The following is a 20,663-nucleotide window of genomic DNA, read 5'->3' as shown; positions in this document are numbered from 1 at the left end:
CATGAAAACGTTTGCTCACGGGTTACACGCAGTTAGTGAATGAGACGAGACCCATTACTGAAAACCGTTAATGTTGCTCATAAATCTGTGACAGTCTGTCCCCTAGTGGTTAGCCTGTAAATGACCAAAGCTGCTTCACGTTATCAATATTACTTGTTCTGTGTGTTCAGATACAGCGAGGAGAAGGGCTGGGAGCTGCTCTGGCTCTGCACTGGGCTTTTCCCTCCCAGTAACATGCTGCTTCCTCATGTCCAAAAGTTCCTGCAGTCCAAGAAACATCATCCAGTCGCGCCAGACTGCATGCAGAGACTGCAGAAAACCTTGCGGTAACTCGAACAGCACATACAAACACGCATCTTGAATGTCGCATAGATCCCCTTAAAACATTTTTCTCTTCTCGGACAGAAATGGATCTAGAAAGTATCCTCCTCACCTTGTAGAAGTGGAGGCCATTCAGCACAAAACCACCCAGATCTTTCACAAAGTGTACTTCCCTGATGACACTGATGAGGTGAGAGTCTGTTACCTGTGCTGTACATTGTATCCAACCTCCTGTGGTGGTAATATTCTCTTTCTCTCTCATGCCCGGCTGTTTATTTATGCTTGAGGAAGCGGAGAGAACGCCCTGTTGTGCTCTGACCTCATTTGAATCCTCAATTAAGCTCAGAGTTATGTGGTGCTGCTGCTGGAGAAAACGGCATAAGAGAGATGAAGTGTGAATAGACTCAGAACTCCAGAGACTCATTTCCATTTTGGTTTAAATATAGTTGAAATATTCTGGCCTACACTGTTTTGTATAAAACAATATAAATAGACATGGTAGACGTGGAATGCAATGCACAATGCAATATAACAAACACCAAATTCACAGTCTAGCTACGTATGAATCAAAGATAATATTAAATCATAGGAGAGAAATGGATCCAATAATAATGTAATATGGATGGATGGGCAATAGAAGCATTTACACAAGTGGTCTCAGGCCCCTACCTGTATGTGTGTGTGTGTGTGTGTATATATATATATATATATATATATATATATATATATATATATATATATATATATATATATATATATATATATTAGTGGTGGGCATAGATTTTTTTTTATTTTTATCTAGATTAATCTCACTGTAATCTTGGAATTAAAAAATTATCTAGATTAAAATGGCTCATTTGAATTCTGCCGAAGGCATTCAGAATATGTGTGCTCGTAAGTGATCGTTTGTCTTTTTGTAGTTTGAATAATAAATAACTTCTGTCCCTTTAAGACGTGACGCACGCATGGATCCCAAACACTGTTCTTGTGAGCTGGTTAAGACTGTGTTTACGTTAAAACTCACCAAGATGGGCATTGGGACATTTTTGAGTGTATTTGACCATTAATAAGCTGTAAAAAGGAGCTAATTTTTGCACTTGTATGTCAGAGGCGGCTTTATTACGGTAGGCCTATGTGTGTGTGTGCTTCAGATGCTAGCACGAAATCTGCAGGAATTAGTAGAATTAACGTTATGTGCAACCCCGCGCGAAATTCAGACCGGTCACACCAATACTAATACGCTGTCATGAGAAAAAATCCAGCAGAAAACCCGTTTGCCATGTTCAGAGGGTTAACCGGACTGAATGAGAGGCGGTTGCGTGTCAACTCGCTGTCAGTTGGAGAGGAGAGTGCTGCTGATATATCAATACTGTAGAAAATGAGTATCGTATCGCTTCAGATATTTCAGTATCAATACATATCGAAATATCGATATATTTGACAACACTAGTAGGCATACACACGTACAGGTTCGAAGACTCGTTCTCTTGCCCCCTACAGTGCAATTTGGCTAGGTATACATCGGCGCTAAAATATCAAGGTGAAAGTCATCATTGCTTGCGTAGTATAGACCCAGCTCCCAACCCAACTTTGAGAATAGATTGACGGCGATATTATTTTTATTGCCCGATAAGAGTCTCACGTTAACGCAGCACGTTAACACCGATAACGGCCCACCACTAATATATATATATATATATATATATATATATATATATATATATATATATATATATATATATATATATATATATATATATATATATATATATATATATATATATATATATACAGTATATATATATACTGTATATATGCTAAAATGAATTTCCCTCTTGACCCACTGACTGGCATCTGATACAGTGTCTTTTATTTTCAATTATCTTTTTTTTATCCAAAGGCTTTTGAGGTTGAATCAAGCACAAAAGCCAAAGATTTCTGTCTGAACATCGCTGGCAGAATGATGCTCCAATCCTCTGAGGGCTTCAGCTTGTTTGTCAAAATTTCCGACAAGGTGAGGTTACAAAGGTGTCGAATGTCTGCTCAGGTGTTCTGTTGGAGTTTATGATATACTAAATAACTCAGGAGGTGATTTTTACATTACAGCCTTTTCCTTTCGAAACACATGCCCTGTAGTCAGCAGTTATTCGACAGTACGAGTGTATTTTACGTAGGATGTCTTATCAGTTCCGGGTTAAAACATTTCAGGTGATCAGTGTGCCAGAAGGAGATTTCTTCTTCGACTTTGTTCGACATCTGACAGACTGGATTAAAAAAGCCAGAGCTGTGAAAGATGGTGATTATGTTTATTGTTCATAAAAAATGATCAATATTTTGAGTGTAAAAAACATGATGGGGGGTTAATGCTTCTGTTCATTCTGTAGGACCAGTGCCTTCACTGACCTATCAAGTGTTTTACATGAAGAAACTGTGGACCAACACCATTCCAGGCAAAGATCCCATGGCCGACTCCATTTTCCATTACTTCCAGGTGGAAATCTCTCCCTGCACTCGATCTGTGCATACAGGCTCACTTCAAAACACATATCACACTCTTGCTTCTTCCATTTTCATAAACTGTTCTTCAGGAGCTCCCAAAGTACCTGCGTGGCTACCACAAGTGCTCTATTGAAGAGGCTTTCCAGCTGGCTGCGTTGATTTACAGGGTGAGGTTTGAGGAGGACAAATCACAGTTTCTCAACTTCACCAAGATGCTGAAGGAGCTTGTTCCTCAGGATCTGATGCGTCAGCTGTCACCCGACGACTGGAAACGGGTGAGTGAGCAACGCTAGCCCTATTTCAGACATTTATTACAAGACAGGAAATGCAGTGAATGCACATGTATTTGTTTCTTCTGCAGCCTGTCGTCACATACTTCAATAAACATGCAGGGAAATCTCGGGAGGAGGCAAAACTGATGTTTCTAGAAATCATTTACAAGTGGCCTACTTTTGGATCTGCCTTTTTTGAAGTCAAGGCAAGTTTGTCACAATATGATGCACTGTTGATTTACCTAAATGTTGGGCAAACAAAATGACATTTTCCTCAATTGATTTGTTATACTTAGTAAAATAAACTGCATCAGGTTTGATGGTGTTTGATATTCGTCCACAGCAATCCTCAGATACAAATTTCCCAGAAGTCCTCTTGATAGCGATCAACAAACTTGGTGTTACTCTAATTGACCCGAAAACAAAGGTAGGTTTACACACTGCCCAGAATAATGTAATGTAAATAAGTGGCTATTTTTATAGATTGTCATTTTAGCCTAAAGTAAAAACTGTTCAAGTTTGAGGTCAGTAAGATTTGAAAACAACACTAAAAACAGCAATATTGTGAAATATTATTAATATTTAAAAGATTTTTTTCTATTTTAATAGGTTTTAAAATATAATTTATTCCTGTAATGGAAAAGCTGAATTTTCAGCATCATTACTCCAGTCTACAGTGTCACATGATCCTTCAGAAATCATTCTAATAGGCTGATTTGCTTCTCAAGAAACATTTCTTATCAATGTTGTCAACATTTTTTCAGGATTGTTTGACGAATAGAAAGTTTTTGTTGTAACAATGTTAAATCCTTTACTGTCACTTTGAAATAACTTAACATGTCTTTGCTGAATAAGAGTATTAATTAAATCTTACTGACCCCAAATTTTGGAATGGTAGTTTATTTTACTTTATAATTTTTTCTCATGTTTAAAGTCCCCCTGGAGTCAATAATCTGATACCTTAAAACTAATTTTTGATCACCAAAATGACATTTAAAAGTTTTTTCCTGTGATTTTTTTTTTTTTGTTCATGCCTTAAAATAGCTTGAATGTAACATCCTTGCTTAATTTAGTATACACGGAACCATGAATATGCGAATTAGACCCGCCTCCACTCACTCACTCGCTCACTCACACCAGCTCAGATTACCTGATCCACTTGCTCAACTTTTCTGTGGTAATCCCTGCACGATGCCAAGGGGAAATACTGGTTTAATTCAGCCATATATGTTTGAACCAGAAACTTATTAGAAATAGAATGGTAAAATGTATCAGAATGGCAATGTGTTTTATGTATCGCTCTTGGACACATAACAGTAATTGATATGATTATCCTTATGCTTGACTACATTATCAAACAGCTAATAATGTGTTGCTAATGTTACACAAACCATGTTCGGCATCTCAGAGTCAGACAGCTGCCTTCTGAAAATTAATATCTTTAGAAACGCTTTGAAAACCTTAGGTAGTCAGTGGAGAAAACCATATAGTTCATCATAACATCGTAATATACATCATTCACCCAATTTTTTCACACCAATAACCTGGCTTCTCTTAAGACTCCTCTACTTCACAGCATAGTTAATGATATGCTAAAGCCCGCCCTCACATTGACGTGATTGGTTACAAGGTAGTTTCTAAAACCGCGTTTTTGAGATACTTTTTTTTAACTGCAGTTTTAAGGAGAAAATACTCAGCAGTGGTGTTCTGTTGACGTATGCATTGGCACATGGTTTGTCTTAAAGCATATTAAAAACACCACATAGACATATAAACAACATTAAAAACTTGATTTTCAAAATATTTAAATATTATGTTGCTGTGACTTAAAGCCAGTTGCCACTTTCTTCCTCATTTGAGTAAACAACAAAACTTTTATTATATCATTTTGTAAAAAAATAAATAAAATAAAAACTTTGGATATTGTTTGAATGGGATTTACTCATTTGTTTGCAGGACATTTTGGGCACACATCCCTTCACCAAAATCTCTAACTGGAGTAGTGGACATACCTATTTCCACATTACCATTGGTAACCTGGTTCGAGGCAGCAAACTGCTGTGTGAGACATCACTGGTGAGTCGGTCATCGCTTACATCAGTGCTTCCCAACCCTGTTCCTGGAGACAGTACACATTTTCAAACTCTTCTTATCAAACACACCTGATTCAACTCATCAGCTTATTACAAGAGACTCCAAGAACTGAAAAGGATTGGTCAAATAAGGGAGACTTCCAAAATGTGCGGTATTGGTGTGCCTCCAGACACAGGGTTGGGAAACGTACCATGATACAGAGATGGAATCAGATGGTAATATCAAGGTACTTTTGTGACACAAATGCTCCAGCTATTCCTTTATATTAGATCTCAAATCATACTTTGCTGTGTGGTTTAAAAATAACAGTATTTTATTGTTCGACTATCCTCACTATTCACAGGGATACAAGATGGATGACCTTCTCACCTCTTACATCAGTCAGATGTTGACAACCATGACCAAGCAGCGCAGTTCACGCGGAAACAATTAACACGAAAGGCTTGTAATAGGCAGTTTACAGACTTCTCACTATTTCTTAGATCCATCATTTTGATACATTAGAAAAAACTGAATCTGCTTTTAGTGTTGTTGCTTTTTCATACTGGAGCCTTAATTGTAAATTGTGAGTTTAATTTATTTCATAGCATTTCTCAGTCTTCTAATGTCAATGAAGAACACGTTTCATTGACAGTCAACAAACTTGTTGCCTTTAAGTTTTAGGCCCTCATATGGTTTTTACTCTGATACCAAATTAAAGATCAGTTAAGTCAGATCAAGCTCCTGATTTCAGTTATTTAATTTGTGGATGATTTGCACATCTCATTTTGCCAATGAAATGCATTATAAAGATTTAGAAATGTTGCAGTATTTGGGTTTGCTACTTCGCTTAAGACTTAAACACTTGGTTCTCATCCTAGTCATTTTAAAGAACGTATAGAAATTGGTACATAAATGTAATTTTAATAAACCAATGACTACAAAATTTAATTCAGTCTAAAAAGATCCTCATTACTTTTTCTGAATAGTATTTCTCTTCCTTTGTAAATGTTTGACCAGGTATTATAATTATTATAACCCCAGGTATTGCAGATATATATATATATATATATATATATATATATATATATATATATATATATATATATATATATATATATATATATATATATATATATATATATATATATATATATATATATATATATATATATATATATATATATATATATATATATATATATTCAAATGTATTTTATAAAATTAAATGATCAGTTATATGGCCAAAATCATTATAATTTCTGCACAATATATTTATGACAAATTTTTCGAATCTTTAGACATTGTTTAATTTATTTATTCGTTTTTTTTAAATATATGCATTCATTTGTAGTTTGTAATTGGTCATTCTAATTGTATTATGTTGGAAGCTACTGTTTATAAATAAAACAACATATATGAGATGGCTTGGCTAATTTAATGATGTTCATGACATTTGTTTTGCTCATTGATCAATGATTTACGATCATATGATCAGGCATTTAACAATTAGATCCCTTGAACGCAATATATTTAGTAATAAAATAAGTCTGTTCACTAAACACTAATTTTTTTTTTTTTTTTTTTTTTTTTTTTTACATTTTCAGTTAAAATTTTAGTTTAAGTATTTAAGTATAATTTGCAATATTTTATTGCAGTTAGTTGCCAAGGAACATTTCTATTTCAGCTTTATTTCAATTAGCAAAAACTATTTTTATTTGTTTAAAAATATAGTCTTGCCAGAATTTAATCAGACACGAGTTCTTCAAATAATACAAAATAATAAGGCTGTAACAAGTTTTCACATTTGAGGAAAGATTATCCGATTTAATGAGAAAAATCAAAGAGAAAATATCAGTTTAAAAACAGAAAAATTATTTCAGACAGACACGGATCATACTGAGACAAACAAAAATTGTTTACACTGAATGATATTATGTGGCTTAACTGGACATCAAATTAGAACAATAAAAAAATGACAAAAATTATTTATGACCTCAGATTCTTACACAGTACAAATATTTTAATTCATGCTCGAAATGGAAACCTTTATGGAAAGCCTGAGGATCGTGAAATGCAATAACTCAAGTGATAATCTAAAGTCAGAATTTAGCATTTGTTAACCGTATGTATCCCATCATATCACAAGAGGATAGCTCACATGCCTGTCATAAGACATTTTGTGACACTTAGAATTTATAAAATGTAAGGATGATTTCAATGTACCACTTAAACTGTGGTTTACACTGGCTTAACTGACCATCGGTTAGTTGTTTTTTAATATAAGGGGTTAAATATGAACCAACACTTTTAATCAGGCACTTCAGAGGGATGGTACCTGCTTCTCAGAGCTGCTTATGTTGGATAAAGACCACACATCATTCACCTCTGTTTATGGGAACATGAAATATGATCAGCATAATGGTCTTGAAGATTCATATTATTCTTCATTTATTTGCCTTAAAGCCACAATATGTAATTTTTCGCCACTAGAGGTCGCTTATTCAAAACAAAGGTTTTGAAGCTTGATGATGTAGAGCTTTATTATGCCGCAAATGAATGCTTCAGCTTCTTCCGCTCATGCGAATGTGGGGTAACGCAGCGCTGTTTTATCATATTAGATAAATTTGAGTGTGTTGAAAGTTATGTTATAATGCTACTCTGTGCGTACGGTCGGCGGCTACTATGAGACACTTTTTGCACACTGCAGTAATAGTGTCGATATTAGGCATGGTAAAACATGGTACTCGCGGGAAAAATCACGAAAACAACTGTGTTGAACTATATAACAATATTAGTTTTCTGTTGATGAATGTATCCAAAGAGTTGCTCACCTGTCTAATAAAACACAATACAGTAAAGCGTCTTTGGTGTTTCCATGGTTTCTACAAAATAAAACCAGATGTCGAGGGTAACGCCAGTATGATGTAGGGGTGGGAATCTTAAGGCACTTTTCCGATTCTGGGAGTAACGATACGATTCCCAAAACGATTCTTAACATACATTTTTAGTAACTAATTATCCTGCTGTGCAAATACATGAACTTTACATTTTAACCAAAATTGGAGCTAATATGTGTTTTGTTTTTAGTTAGAATATCTATTTGACAGTATTCCCATATTAAAAATGATTATGAAGATTTCTTTCAATACTTTTATTTTATTAACAAAGTTATATTCAAGATTAACAAGCTCTGAATGAAACATGGTAAGCCATATATACAATTGCAAAGAACAAATCATTAAGAATAAACAGTTCTCAATTTACAACTAAGTGTGACAATTTTTCAGTTTCTTTATAACATTTTAACAAAAAATGTTTTTAAAAGCAAAAAAAAAGTTTACTTTTGTTAGAGCCACAAAAAAATCTTTAAAACAAAGGCTAATGCAGAAGAAAAACAACTTTAGTGCTCGCTGAGAAGCCAAATTCAGTGTGCGCATAACATTTCACATGAGAACTTGCCGAGCTGCAACAGTCATGTTAGAGACATTTAACGAATCACTCACCAAAACGAAGTCTTTGTTCAGAATTTTCCATTCGTTTGAAATATTGTGCAGTAGTTCAGCAATATTCGATAAGTCATTCCAAAAATTATGCCACGGATGTTGGTAGGTTTATATCCCGGCCACCGCATCGGAGACATAGGAGTGTTATTAAGCATTAATGGCACGGAAAGCGCCTTATAGCCTACTTAAGCACCACTTCGTTATTTTGGCTCAGAATTTCGTTTGTTGGAAATATTAACTTAATTTAGAAGTGCTTTTGAAATTAAAAACTTTGCATTTAATAAGCAAAATACATTTTTGAAATAGGGAGGCAGCCGCAACGAGCGCAGACAGAGCGGCCAGAGAAACGGAGGAGCGACTGCTGCAAGGCGTTTGAGCAAAACTGCGATTGAACCATTTGTATTGAACACAGAATCGATTCTGAATTTTTGAGAATCGATTCTGAATAGTTGGATAACGAATCTCGATGCATCGACCTTTTCTCCCACCCCTAGTGTGATGTCATTGATAGGTGACGCACGGACGTGGCCCGAGTCCTGGTTAAAATTGCTTATTTTTCTGGATTTCAACATTCTTGGAAACATTTGAGATAATGTAAGTACACAAGTCAACAAAATACAGGGAGTGCAGAATTATTAGGCACGTTGATTTTCTGATCATATTTTTTTTCCAGGCACATTTGACCAATTCCAAACCACAGTAATCCTAATAACTACTATTGATTTAGTATTTAATAATGTATAAGTGATATATAATTGTTCATGAAGGCTGGAAATGAAAATCACCTTATATTCAGGTGTGCAGAATTATTAGGCATGTTTTCTTTTACAGATAAATTGAGCCAAAAAAGAGATTTAACTCAGACTGAAAAGTCAAAAATTATTAAATGCCCATGAGAAGGATGCAATACTAATGCAATACTAGACATTGCAGTTAAGGCATGACCATTGGACAGTGAAATGCTCGTTGGGTCAGCAGGATCTGACAAAAACATGTGGCGGAGAAAAGACACCTATTAACCGCAAAAGAATGAAGAATTAAGGTGAAGAATTAAGGGTGAAACCATCAGGAACCCTTTAGTCTCCAGCGCCACCATTTTCCAAAGCTGCAACCTACCTGGAGTCTCCAGAAGTGCAAGGTGTCAGGATCTCAGAGACTTCAGTTAGGTAAAGAATCCTAAAAAATGACCCCCACTAGATAAGAATCACAAGCTGAAGTGTTGTAAAATACATGAAGAAGGTTTTTTTATAGGCTTTATGGACAGATAGGTTGAGAGTGACTCTTGAAGGACCAGCACCACATCCTCTAGTACCACTGTTTGAAGAATTCATCTTCCAGAATCTGGCAGTACGTTTTGGGAGTTCATTTTTAGTCCATCTCTGCCAAACGGACTTCAGGATGGACTAAAATGAACTCCCAAAACGTACTGCCAGATTCTGGAAGATGAATTCTTCAAACAGTGGTACTAGAGGATGTGGTGCTGGTCCTTCAAGAGTCACTCTCAACCTATCTGTCCATAAAGCCTATAAAAAAACCTTCTTCATGTATTTTACAACACTTCAGCTTGTGATTCTTATCTAGTGGGGGTCATTTTTTAGGATTCTTTACCTAACTGAAGTCTCTGAGATCCTGACACCTTGCACTTCTGGAGACTCCAGGTAGGTTGCAGCTCTGGAAAATGGTGGCGCTGGAGACTAAAGGGTTCCTGATGGTTTCACCCTTAATTCTTTTGCGGTTAATAGGTGTCTTTTCTCCGCCACATGTTTTTGTCTGATCCTGCTGACCCAATGAGCATTTCACTGTCCAATGGTTATGCCTTAACTGCAATGTCTAGTATTGCATTAGTATTGCATCCTTCTCATGGGCATTTAATAATTTTTGACTTTTCAGTCTGAGTTAAATCTCTTTTTTGGCTCAATTTATCTGTAAAAGAAAACATGCCTAATAATTCTGCACACCTGAATATAAGGTGATTTTCATTTCCAGCCTTCATGAACAATTATATATCACTTATACATTATTAAATACTAAATTAATAGTAGTTATTAGGATTACTGTGGTTTGGAATTGGTCAAATGTGCCTGGAAAAAAAATATGATCAGAAAATCAACGTGCCTAATAATTCTGCACTCCCTGTATACAACATTGTTCTAGTGGTTTTTGGATATTTCAATCCAAAAATCTTACATATTGTGCCTTTAAGAGGTGGTTTACAATATTAAATTCCTCTTACCTGTCCTGAACTGTCTGTAGGACCCATGTTCAAGTAATGAACTGCTGTCCACACTGCGAGCCAACCCACGCTCCCTCCACCTGCAATACATCACGATTGACAGCCTACAGATACTTTTGTAGTATGGAGTACAGCATGATTTCAGATTGCAGCTATATGTTCACAGTCACAGTGAGATGCTGTAAATTCTGTGCTCACACTCACCAGTGAAACACAAAGATAATCACAACTAGAAGAAGGGAAGTGATGTCAGTAAGAGTCCACATAAGCCTGTACTCATCCGGTGTCTGAGAGAGAGAGAGGAAAACCACAGGAAAAAAAGCTGAATGAGAAGATGAACAAATCCCTGATAACTGTAGATGTGTGTCATTTACCATGAGAAAGAGCGGCCTTTGCAGGTTCTTGAGGATGTGAACAGCATTAGTGGCGACAGAATGAGCCCCTGCACACCAGGCAAGAGAATACAGCCATGGCTCGCTGATCACGTACAGATTGGTGCTGATGTTGGCAACAGCGTATTTTCTGTAATCGATAAAAATCACAGCAATTACTCAAGTTTTCAGTGTCACTTGATCCTTCAGAATTCATTCTAATATGCTGATTTCATTCTAATATACAAATGTACTGCTTATTGTTAATTCATGTTAGTTAATTGTTAATTCATGTTAGTTAATTAAACGAGTCATTATTGTTACCAGAAATTTATTTGAAATAGAAATCTTTGAAAATTTGATCGATTTAATGCACAATTCAAATAACTGTATAGTTATAAATATGCACATACAACATGCATGGAATAAAGTGTGGAATATGGAATAAATTACAGATGGATGTACGGACAGAAGTGTTATATCTTTTTTTAGCTAATCTCCTGAACCTGATTTCTTTCTCTGACATGGAGCTGTAATGGATGTTGAGTCTGGCTATGTGTCTGAGCTGAAGTTCCTCCACTGGCGCTTGTTCGCCTGTTGTCTGTTGTAAATCAGGGTCGATTTCTTGTACGAACTCCCTGAGCTCTGGAGGCAGCCACAATACCTAGGTAAAAATGCAATAACATTTTTTTAAAAATCTAGAATATATAACACATTTCATAAATAAAATTTAGAAAATCTACACATTAAGAAAAGACTGTCGTCTTAAATTGCTTTATTGATCAGAGTAAATCCCAAAATGCAACAATGTAATGACACACCTGACTGGAGTGAATGGATGACTCGTTCTGGATGACGTCCAGGGTACGGGATATCCAAGCATCTCTATAAGGGTGACCCCAGGGCGGCCGGTACAGATCAAAGATCACTAGTTTCCCATATTGAGCAGCCAAATCCAGGAAGGCCCTCAGTGTGCACACAGACTGATTCTGAGCCTGCAAGCGCTCATCTGGGCTCAGAGATGAAGCTGTTCCAAAGGGGTCTTGCTGAGTGGGAAACAATAATACTCTGTTTAATGTTTAAAGGTGGTTTAAAGCAACAAAAATATTGTCTAGATAACAAAAAAAAAAAGTTCAAAAGCATCCCGCCGCCTAACAGAGAAGAACCAGGATCCAGCATTGAGACTCTGCAGCTCTCTCCACGTAAACATGGCAGGTGAGGTGTGTGTCCAGTTAGGAAAAACCTCTTTTACATTAGTTGTCCTGCGTAGGTTCTTATCGTGCATTAGGAAAGGAACTCCGTCATAACTGCAGCAAGAGACAAAACAATGTTACAGAGGACGTTTTGAAATTGTTGCTGAATATAAATCCATTGTAAATAAAACAGGCTTTCTATGGAGTTGACCTGATAGTGACATCGGTCTCCAGACCATCAGCTCCAGCTGCCAGTGCCTTCTCAAAAGACATGTAAGTGTTTTCAGGGGCAAGCTGAGAAAAGATACAACCGAGGCATTGCTTTTTTCTTCAGTCTACACATGGTACATTGCATGTTTGCTACATTATTTACTGCCACAGTCTTGATATAATAATTGTTTTGGAACTACTGAACTAATAAATCACATTAAACTAGGAAATAACTATTTTAGCTAATTTAATATTCAAAGGTTAGTGCTTGAACCTGAAAAGCCTAAGAAGAAGAATTAAGTGTACCATTGGTGCTCCCCTGTGTCCAATTAAAGCAGGAGCTGATCCCAGACTGCTCCTCTCTTTAAGGCATGGGGAGTGCATGCCCAGAGGAACCAGGTAAAGAGTTACTAGAACTGTTATATACAGCACCATCATCGCCATCCGTCTCACTTAAATAGACAAAGGCACATGTGAATTCACAGTAAGAAAATGTACTTTCTATGACATAGCTGCAATTTTCTAAAGTATGGCTTACAACAAGGTATTTTGGAAATATATTTTGCATAATCAGGGCTGCGCAGTGCATCATACACTATATTGGCAAAAGTATTGGGACACCCCTCCAAATCATTGAATTCAGGTGTTCCTATCTCTTCCATGGCCAAAGGTGTATAAAATCAGCACCTAGGCATGCAGACTGCTTCTACAAACATTTGTAAAAGAATGGGTCGCTCTCAGGAGCTGAGTGAATTCAAGCCTTGTACCGGGATAGGTTGCCACCTGTAAAGTCCATTTGTGAAATTTCCTCACAACTAAATATTCTATGGTCAACTGTTAGAGGTATTATAACAACATGGAATCAATTGGGAACAACAGCAACTCATCCACGAAGTGGTAGGCCACGTAAAATCACAGAGCGGGGTCAGAAGTCGATAGCTACAGACCTCCAAACTTCATGTGGCCTTCAGATTAGCTCAAGAACAATGCGTAGAGAGCTTCATGAAATGGGTTTCCATGGCCGAGCAGCTGCATCCTAACCTTACATCACCAAGTGCAATGCAAAGCGTCGGATGCAGTGGTGCAAAGCACACCGCCACTGGACTCTAGAGCAGTGGAGACGTGTTCTCTGGAGTGTTGAATCACGCTTCTCTGTCTGGCAATCCGATGGATGAGTCTGGGTTTGGCAGTTGCCAGGAGAACGGTACTTGCCTGACTGCATTGTGCCAAGTGAAAAGTTTGGTGGAGGGGGGATTATGGTGTGGGGTTGTTTTTCAGGGGTTGGGCTTGGCCCCTTAGTTCCAGTGAAAGGAACTCTTAATGCTTCAGCATACCAAGACATTTTGGACAATTTCATGCTCCCAACTTTGTGGGAACAGTTCGGGGATGGCCCCTTCCTGTTCCAACATGACTACGCACCAGTGCACAAAGCAAGGTCCATAAAGACATAGAGGAGCAAGTTTGGTGAGGAGGATCTTGACCAGCCTGCACAGAGTCCTGACCTCAACCCGATAAAACACCATTGGGATGAATTAGAGAGGAGACTGCGAGCCAGGCCTTCTCGTCCAACATCAGTGCCTGACCTCACAAATGCGCTTCTAGAAAAATTCCCATAAACATACTCCTAAACCTTGTGAAAAGCCTTCCCAGAAGAGTTGAAGCTGTTATAGCTGCAAAGGGTGGGCCAACTCCATATTAAACCCTACGGATTAAGAATGGGATGTCATTAAAGTTCATGTACATGTAAAGGCAGGCGTCCCAAAACTTTTGGCACCAAATATTTATCCAATATATAGTATGTATGAAAACATTGGTCTGTGCGATGAATAAATTTACCACAGCACAGTGTAACGCGTGCGATACAGGTTTGCATGTGTGTAAGACAGATCAACTTGTTTGTGTGAAGTGAGCATATGTTGTGTGCTTGTTTGTGTGTGTGAGGTTAATCTAGGGCTGCACAATTAACCATAATTAAATGAAATCGCAAAATTCACTGAGATCAGAACCGATTGATCAGTTTGCAGTAAACGCTGCTCCGTCTCTGGAAGCGCTGTGAATTTGAGTCACTTATAACGTGCTTTTGACAAGCAGCAGATTTTTTTTTCATAACAATTGAATACTTTATAAAATGTTGACCTTTCTAATGATTTATCGACAGATTAAGCCGTATTTTCAAGTGTTCAACCAAAACGGATGGATGTTGTTTGGATATCGGGCTATATAAACTAAACTGACTTAATGTTAAGTAAGAGGTGTTACGTTCCTGCAGTCTGCCATTTTTGCCAAATAAAAAAAAATCCTGTGTTTAGGTTTGGATTTAGTGTGCCCTGTATGGAACCTTTATGTCCTTTGACAGTCACATCCCTGTTTAACTGATGATCTGCATTACTTATGTTTTCAGAGATGATAACAGACGTTTTATACTTGTGCTGTAATTGTATGGCCTGTGCTACAATACTTTCAACGTCTGTAGCACCAGTGCTATATGCAAAAAAAGTTAACATAAAGCCCTGTGCATAATATATTTAAACTCATTCTTACCTCTTGTATTGAGCCGGAAGACATGTAAGGCTACTGGCCAAGATAGTAGAGTCATTAAAACTACACCACCTATGTGTAGATATGGTGCAGTTATCTGGCAAATGGGAATTGGGAATTTTAATTAAAAGTGTCACCGTGATTGTACTCTAATATCAATATATAGTAGTAGATAGTAAACCTGCCTGAAAAGATAAAAGTACAGTCATCCACTCCTTGCTCCATAAATCTGTGAGAACTGATGAGGCCACAATGGAGAGAATCAAAGTCACTGAGATCCCGATCTATCAAAAGAGATATCATCAATCACAAGTGACCATAAAGTCTTTCAGTGGTTACATAGTTGAGATGTAGATGAAGTTACCTTGTGACACCAATGTAAATATAACCTCTGGCCTTCTGAGAGAAGACAAACTGCCAGCACCTGCGAATGTTAACATCCATTACCAGCAAAATTATCATATGGACCTTTTAGTAACTTGTTATGGTGACTTAAAATTAAAAAAGCAAACCACATTGACAATAATACAGAAGGTACATTTAATCTGTCACATCTACAGTATAATAGTGATTTCATAACATGGGTGTGGATAAAATTGTAAATAAACTGTAGTAATGAGAATTAATATTCTTAAAGCACATACCAGAAGAACAGCAACATAAGTGAACAGAAAAACAGCAAGAATCAACAAAACAATAGACCATGGAAACCAGAAGCCCAGATTTCCAAAATTAAACCTGGAGACAAAGAGAGAGAAATATTACTTAAGTGTATCTCTAAGTTAAATTACATACGCTGATAGGTCTTTAATAAATCGTTTAGCTCAAAATGTATTTTTTGGTCTAAATTTATATTCAAGGACTGCTCCGCTTTAAAAACAACTTTGTTTAAACAAAATGAACAGTAATGTGCTCACAATGGAGTCATTAAAACATTTAAAATATATATTTTTTCTATGACACAACACAAACCAGTCAAAGTCATTGTAGTCATTCCGTGCTTCACTCCAAAAGTACAGGAACACCAGACAGAGACAAAACGTCAGAACGATCAGAGCAAAACTGCCACACTCCCGCTGCAAAACAGTCAAGCCTTTTTAAGCCATTACATAACACATATCTAGCTTACTATCATTGCACTGTAGACATGACCTAAATATTACTATAATAGTGACGACAGGACACAAAACTTCAAAGTAGGCCATTTTTTTGTGAAGGAAATTAAACCACATACTATTTTTGCATCAGTGTATATTAATTCTGTAAAGGTGCTTTTATCAGGTCTTGCAGATTCAGATTCAGATTCAGATTATTTTATTTAATGCCATGTGAGCATTCAAAGCTATTTTCATGGCAAAAATTCAACTACAAAAATACAAATATCATATAAATGCAATAAAAAACACAACAGCAAGTCATATTATACAAGATGTTTTAAATTAACATATGATAAAAAATCCAAAACCTTTTCAGGCATAATCTCATTAAATACGTCCTTAAGTGAAGTAACTTCATAAAAGAGCATTCTGCTTGTAATAATTCCAAGACAATATCAGGTCTTGCAAGTTAACAGCTTAATTTTAAATGATCTGAGCAATGTGCATTGTGAGTTAGATTGAGAGCACCTTCGAACAGCAGCAGTGTCCAGGCTGAGCGTGTGTGCGCTGGTAACGTCTCCACTGGCAGCCGTAGAGTCCAACTAGACAGGAGACAAAGGGCTGGTGCTCATAACGCTGTAGCAACCACTGACGTGCCACTTTCAGCTTACCCAATTTCAGTTGGGTTACCTCGGTCGGTGTTGTGCCCATAAGCAAGACAAATGAGGGTTCTGTCAATTAATAAATATAATAATGTCATTATTGTCACCCCTAAATGATTTCCCAAAATGTAAAGAAGTTGATATGATGTTGTTATTAAACAATGTGGTAATGCAACTGTGTTCTGTTGTCTTTGCTTCTGCTAAGTTTTATGCCAGTGTAGTTTCCAACTGTAAAAACGTAATTATCCAAGCCAACAACACTGATTAAACAACACTTGGTCCTCTCGTCCTGTTCAAAAACCTAATAATGATGGGATTTTTCCACATTTAACAGGAAAAAATTACTGCTCACAAAAATATTCTGTCAACTATTTTCAGCCTAATGTGTACACCCTAACCCTAAACCTGAATATTAGGTTAGGCTCCACCTATTAAGTTCACAGGCACAGGGGTGTCCATTGCGACCATAGGCAGTACCCTTAAAATGACATATTTATACCTTTTAACCACAAAAAGGGTCATAGTAGTACCTTAATGTACGTATTTGTACTCAAAGGTACTTATTATGCATCTTTTAGGAGTAAAAAGAGGTACAAAGATGTCCTTTTAAGGGTACTGCACCAGTGACAAGCTGTTGTAGCTACCCCTAAAGGTACAATTTTGACACCTTTTTCTCTCTGTGTAGCCCCGCCCTAACATATATAGCCTTCGTTGAATTTGGATGAGAGTTGTTCTATCGGAGCGGGGCGGGCAGCTTTTTCATTGATATTTGTGGGGCCAAGTGTGGTATAAAAAAAAGTACACTATTTAAAATACTCATTCAGCATTTCAACGCGGCTCATAGCCTATACTACTACACAGTAGTGACTAAATCACAAAATGTGACTAAAAACAAGTAGATAGCCAACTGAAGGCGCCAGTTTTTCAGCCATTCAACACAACAAAAGTAGGCTATTCATAAAGAGAGGCACAAATGTCCCACCTCTATTCATAAACTTTATGTTCACGGAAATAAAAACACGACGACACTATAGCAAACAAACTTTAGACTTTACAGAATCGCTGGCATCCTCGCAGTAGGCTATGGTATTCGTATAGAATGTTTGTTATGCAGGAGAATAGGTATAAACAGCAATATCTCACCGAATATCTGAACCCGGTCGCCGTCACATCAGAACCAAGAAACTGCGCCGGTATCTCTGGCTGTCCGCTTTACTCCAGTCAGTGAAAAGAAAAACCTCCCGACGCCTCTTGACTGGTCAATCGAAGAATTGTATGGCGCTGCATGGGCGAGAGCGTGAAAAAAAAAAACAGCTCTAGAATCCCTGCGTATGTTTGTGTTACAGCGCTACTGAATGCTATTATTGTGCGTCAGTCTGTTAAATGTAACAATTTGCATAACAAGAGGGGCGCTTTGCACTTACGAGCCGCGTAGCCTAAATTTTTGAGTGGGCTAGTTTTGGCGAACTAATATTAGGCCTACTATCTGCTAAATAGTAAATATTGATAAATCGATATATGAATAATAAATTAAGCGAAATTGTTAATAAATATATTTTATATTTCATAAGTGAATCGGATACCATAACATAGGTATTTAATTCAAAGCGCTAAGCCTAAAACAAACAAAAATAGAAGCTCTATTGTATAAAAAAAAGTAATCTTAAAAGACACTGGTTACATATGCTAGGCCTACTCGAAGAAAATAAGATGAAGGGGGAGCATAAACTTCTGAGATCAGTGTAGTTCGCTGTCGTTGGCAAGAACTCTTGTCCATCATTTAGGCAGTTATTCAAGGTCTTCACAATCAAGAAATGTTTTACTATCAAGTGGTGCCTCACTGACAGCAGAGAGCCAACGTCTTGGCAAAATCACGGCGACCCTATGGTCGTAATGGACACCTCTGTAGGCTATATGTGAACTTAATGGGTGGAGCTTAACCTAAAATTTAGATTTAGGGATAGGGTTAGGGTGTGACTGGTTTTTCTTCCAAGCTATTTTTTCAGTTGAGCATCTGATTGGCTTTATGCTTTTCTGAACCCACATTAAAGTTTAACTAGGGGTGAATTCAGGGTGATTGGGACACTTTTTCCAAGTCTTCTCAATGGCAAGTGTCCCAATAACCATGAATTCACCCTATAAAACTGCAAGATGACCTAGGGCTATTTGTCACACTTTTTATTCCAGTGAATAGCCTACTTAGTTTTGTATTTAGGGTAGTTTTATTTTTAAAAGCCAATTTCTGTATAGGTCTTAGCGAAAAATGTAGAGATTAATTTCAAAATTACCACAACATCCCCATAGTCATTAGCAATTAGGCTACATGAGTGTAACACGGTTTAAAGGCTCAGGGAAGAAGGAGACGGGAACCGGCAAATTATCAACACTACTTAATGACAAAATAAACAAACTGAAAGTAAAGCCACAGCCTCTCATGGACGACTGCCGCATAGAAACATATAAAACACAACATAGATGTCCCAGCAAGGCCTGGTTCTCTGTCGTCTTGCACTGTCATCTCTCCTTTTATCCCTCCGGAGGTCCTCCGTGAGACTCGAGAAGGTGTGAGCATCACCAAAACTGCAGCTCTTGTGGGGTGTTCCCGGTCTGCAATGGTCAGTATCTATCATAAGTGGTCCGAAGGAACAGTGGTGAACCGGCGACAGGGTCATGGGTGGCCAAGGCTCATTGATGCACGTGGGGAGCGAAGGCTGGCCCGTGTGGTTCGATCAAACAGACGAGCTACTGTAGCTCAAATTGCTCAAGAAGTTAATGCTGGTTCTGATAGAAAGGTGAGAGAATACACAGTGCATCACAGTTTGTTGCATATGGGGCTGCATAGCCGCAGACCAGTCAGGGTGCCCATGCTGACCCCTGTCCACCGGCAAAAGCGCCAACAGTGGGCATACGAAAATCAGAACTGGACCACGGAGCAATGGAAGAAGGTGGCCTGGTCTGATCAGTCTGAACTGAATCAGTTTTCTTTTGCATCACGTGGATGGCCGAGTGCGTGTGCGTACTAGCTTACTCTGGGAACACATGGCACCAGGATGCACTATGGGAAGAAGGCAAGCCGGCGGAGGCAGTGTGATGTGATGCTTTGGGAAATGTTCTGCTGGAAAATCTTGGGTCCTGTCATCCATGTGGATGTTACTTTGACATGTACCACCTACCTAAGCATTGTTGCAGAACATGCATGTACACCCTTTCATGGAAACGGTATTCCCTGGTGGCTGTGGTCTCTTTCAGCAGGATCATGCGCCCTGCCACAAAGCAAAAATGGTCTCAATCCAATCGAGCATCTGCGGGATGTGCTGAACAAACAAGTCCGATCCATGGAGGCCCCACCTCGTAATTTACAGGACTTAAATGATCTGCTGCTAACATCTTGGTGCCAGATACCACCGCACACCTTCAGGGGTGGAGTCCATGCCTCGATGGGTCAGGGCTATTTTGGCAGCAAAAGGGGGACCAATAAAATATTAAGAAGTCATAATGTTTTGCCTGATCGGTGTATGTTGTACATAAAAACAACTGGGGGATACATTACAAACTTTGAGTTCAGCATAAATTATAACATTGTATAACATTGTACATTAAACAGAGTAGCCTACTCTTTTCAATATAAGAGATGTAGGCTAGTTACATGTCAGCTTGTTCACAAGGTCATGAAACATTTGAATCTACA

The 20,663-nt window shown here is 37.7% G+C and overlaps 2 protein-coding genes across 2 annotated transcripts in view; one reads left to right on the top strand and one right to left on the bottom strand.

The window, feature by feature from the left end:
- The window catches only part of myo7ab (myosin VIIAb), a 42,951-nt gene extending 36,827 nt beyond the window's left edge, over window positions 1-6,124 (top strand). Inside the window, exons 39-48 of the mRNA XM_079834634.1 lie at window positions 171-326; window positions 406-511; window positions 2,222-2,335; window positions 2,530-2,617; window positions 2,706-2,812; window positions 2,910-3,095; window positions 3,182-3,298; window positions 3,436-3,519; window positions 5,049-5,168; window positions 5,530-6,124. Of these exons, the coding sequence (XP_079690760.1) occupies window positions 171-326; window positions 406-511; window positions 2,222-2,335; window positions 2,530-2,617; window positions 2,706-2,812; window positions 2,910-3,095; window positions 3,182-3,298; window positions 3,436-3,519; window positions 5,049-5,168; window positions 5,530-5,619 (1,168 nt within the window). The 3' untranslated portion in view covers window positions 5,620-6,124. The remainder of the gene's footprint in view (window positions 1-170; window positions 327-405; window positions 512-2,221; window positions 2,336-2,529; window positions 2,618-2,705; window positions 2,813-2,909; window positions 3,096-3,181; window positions 3,299-3,435; window positions 3,520-5,048; window positions 5,169-5,529) is intronic.
- Window positions 6,125-6,967: 843 nt separating this feature from the next.
- On the bottom strand, window positions 6,968-18,377 carry gdpd4b (glycerophosphodiester phosphodiesterase domain containing 4b). The gene is made up of 16 exons (XM_079834633.1): window positions 18,119-18,377; window positions 16,842-17,044; window positions 16,189-16,292; window positions 15,861-15,954; window positions 15,581-15,640; window positions 15,402-15,500; window positions 15,220-15,313; window positions 12,985-13,130; window positions 12,680-12,762; window positions 12,432-12,582; window positions 12,097-12,321; window positions 11,782-11,939; window positions 11,279-11,426; window positions 11,109-11,191; window positions 10,905-10,984; window positions 6,968-7,553 (listed from the first exon to the last, which is right to left on the bottom strand). The coding sequence occupies exons 2-16, from the start codon at window positions 17,022-17,024 to the stop codon at window positions 7,489-7,491; spliced, it is 1,773 nt and encodes a 590-aa protein (XP_079690759.1). The 5' UTR covers window positions 17,025-17,044; window positions 18,119-18,377; the 3' UTR covers window positions 6,968-7,488.
- Window positions 18,378-20,663: the final 2,286 nt, after the last annotated feature.

This window comes from Gobio gobio (assembly GCF_949357685.1).
Source record: "Gobio gobio genome assembly, chromosome: 14".
In the NCBI taxonomy this organism is placed as follows: Eukaryota; Metazoa; Chordata; class Actinopteri; order Cypriniformes; family Gobionidae; genus Gobio; species Gobio gobio.
The sequence above is the reverse complement of the archived record's forward strand: the minus strand, read 5'-3'. Positions and strand labels throughout refer to the sequence as shown.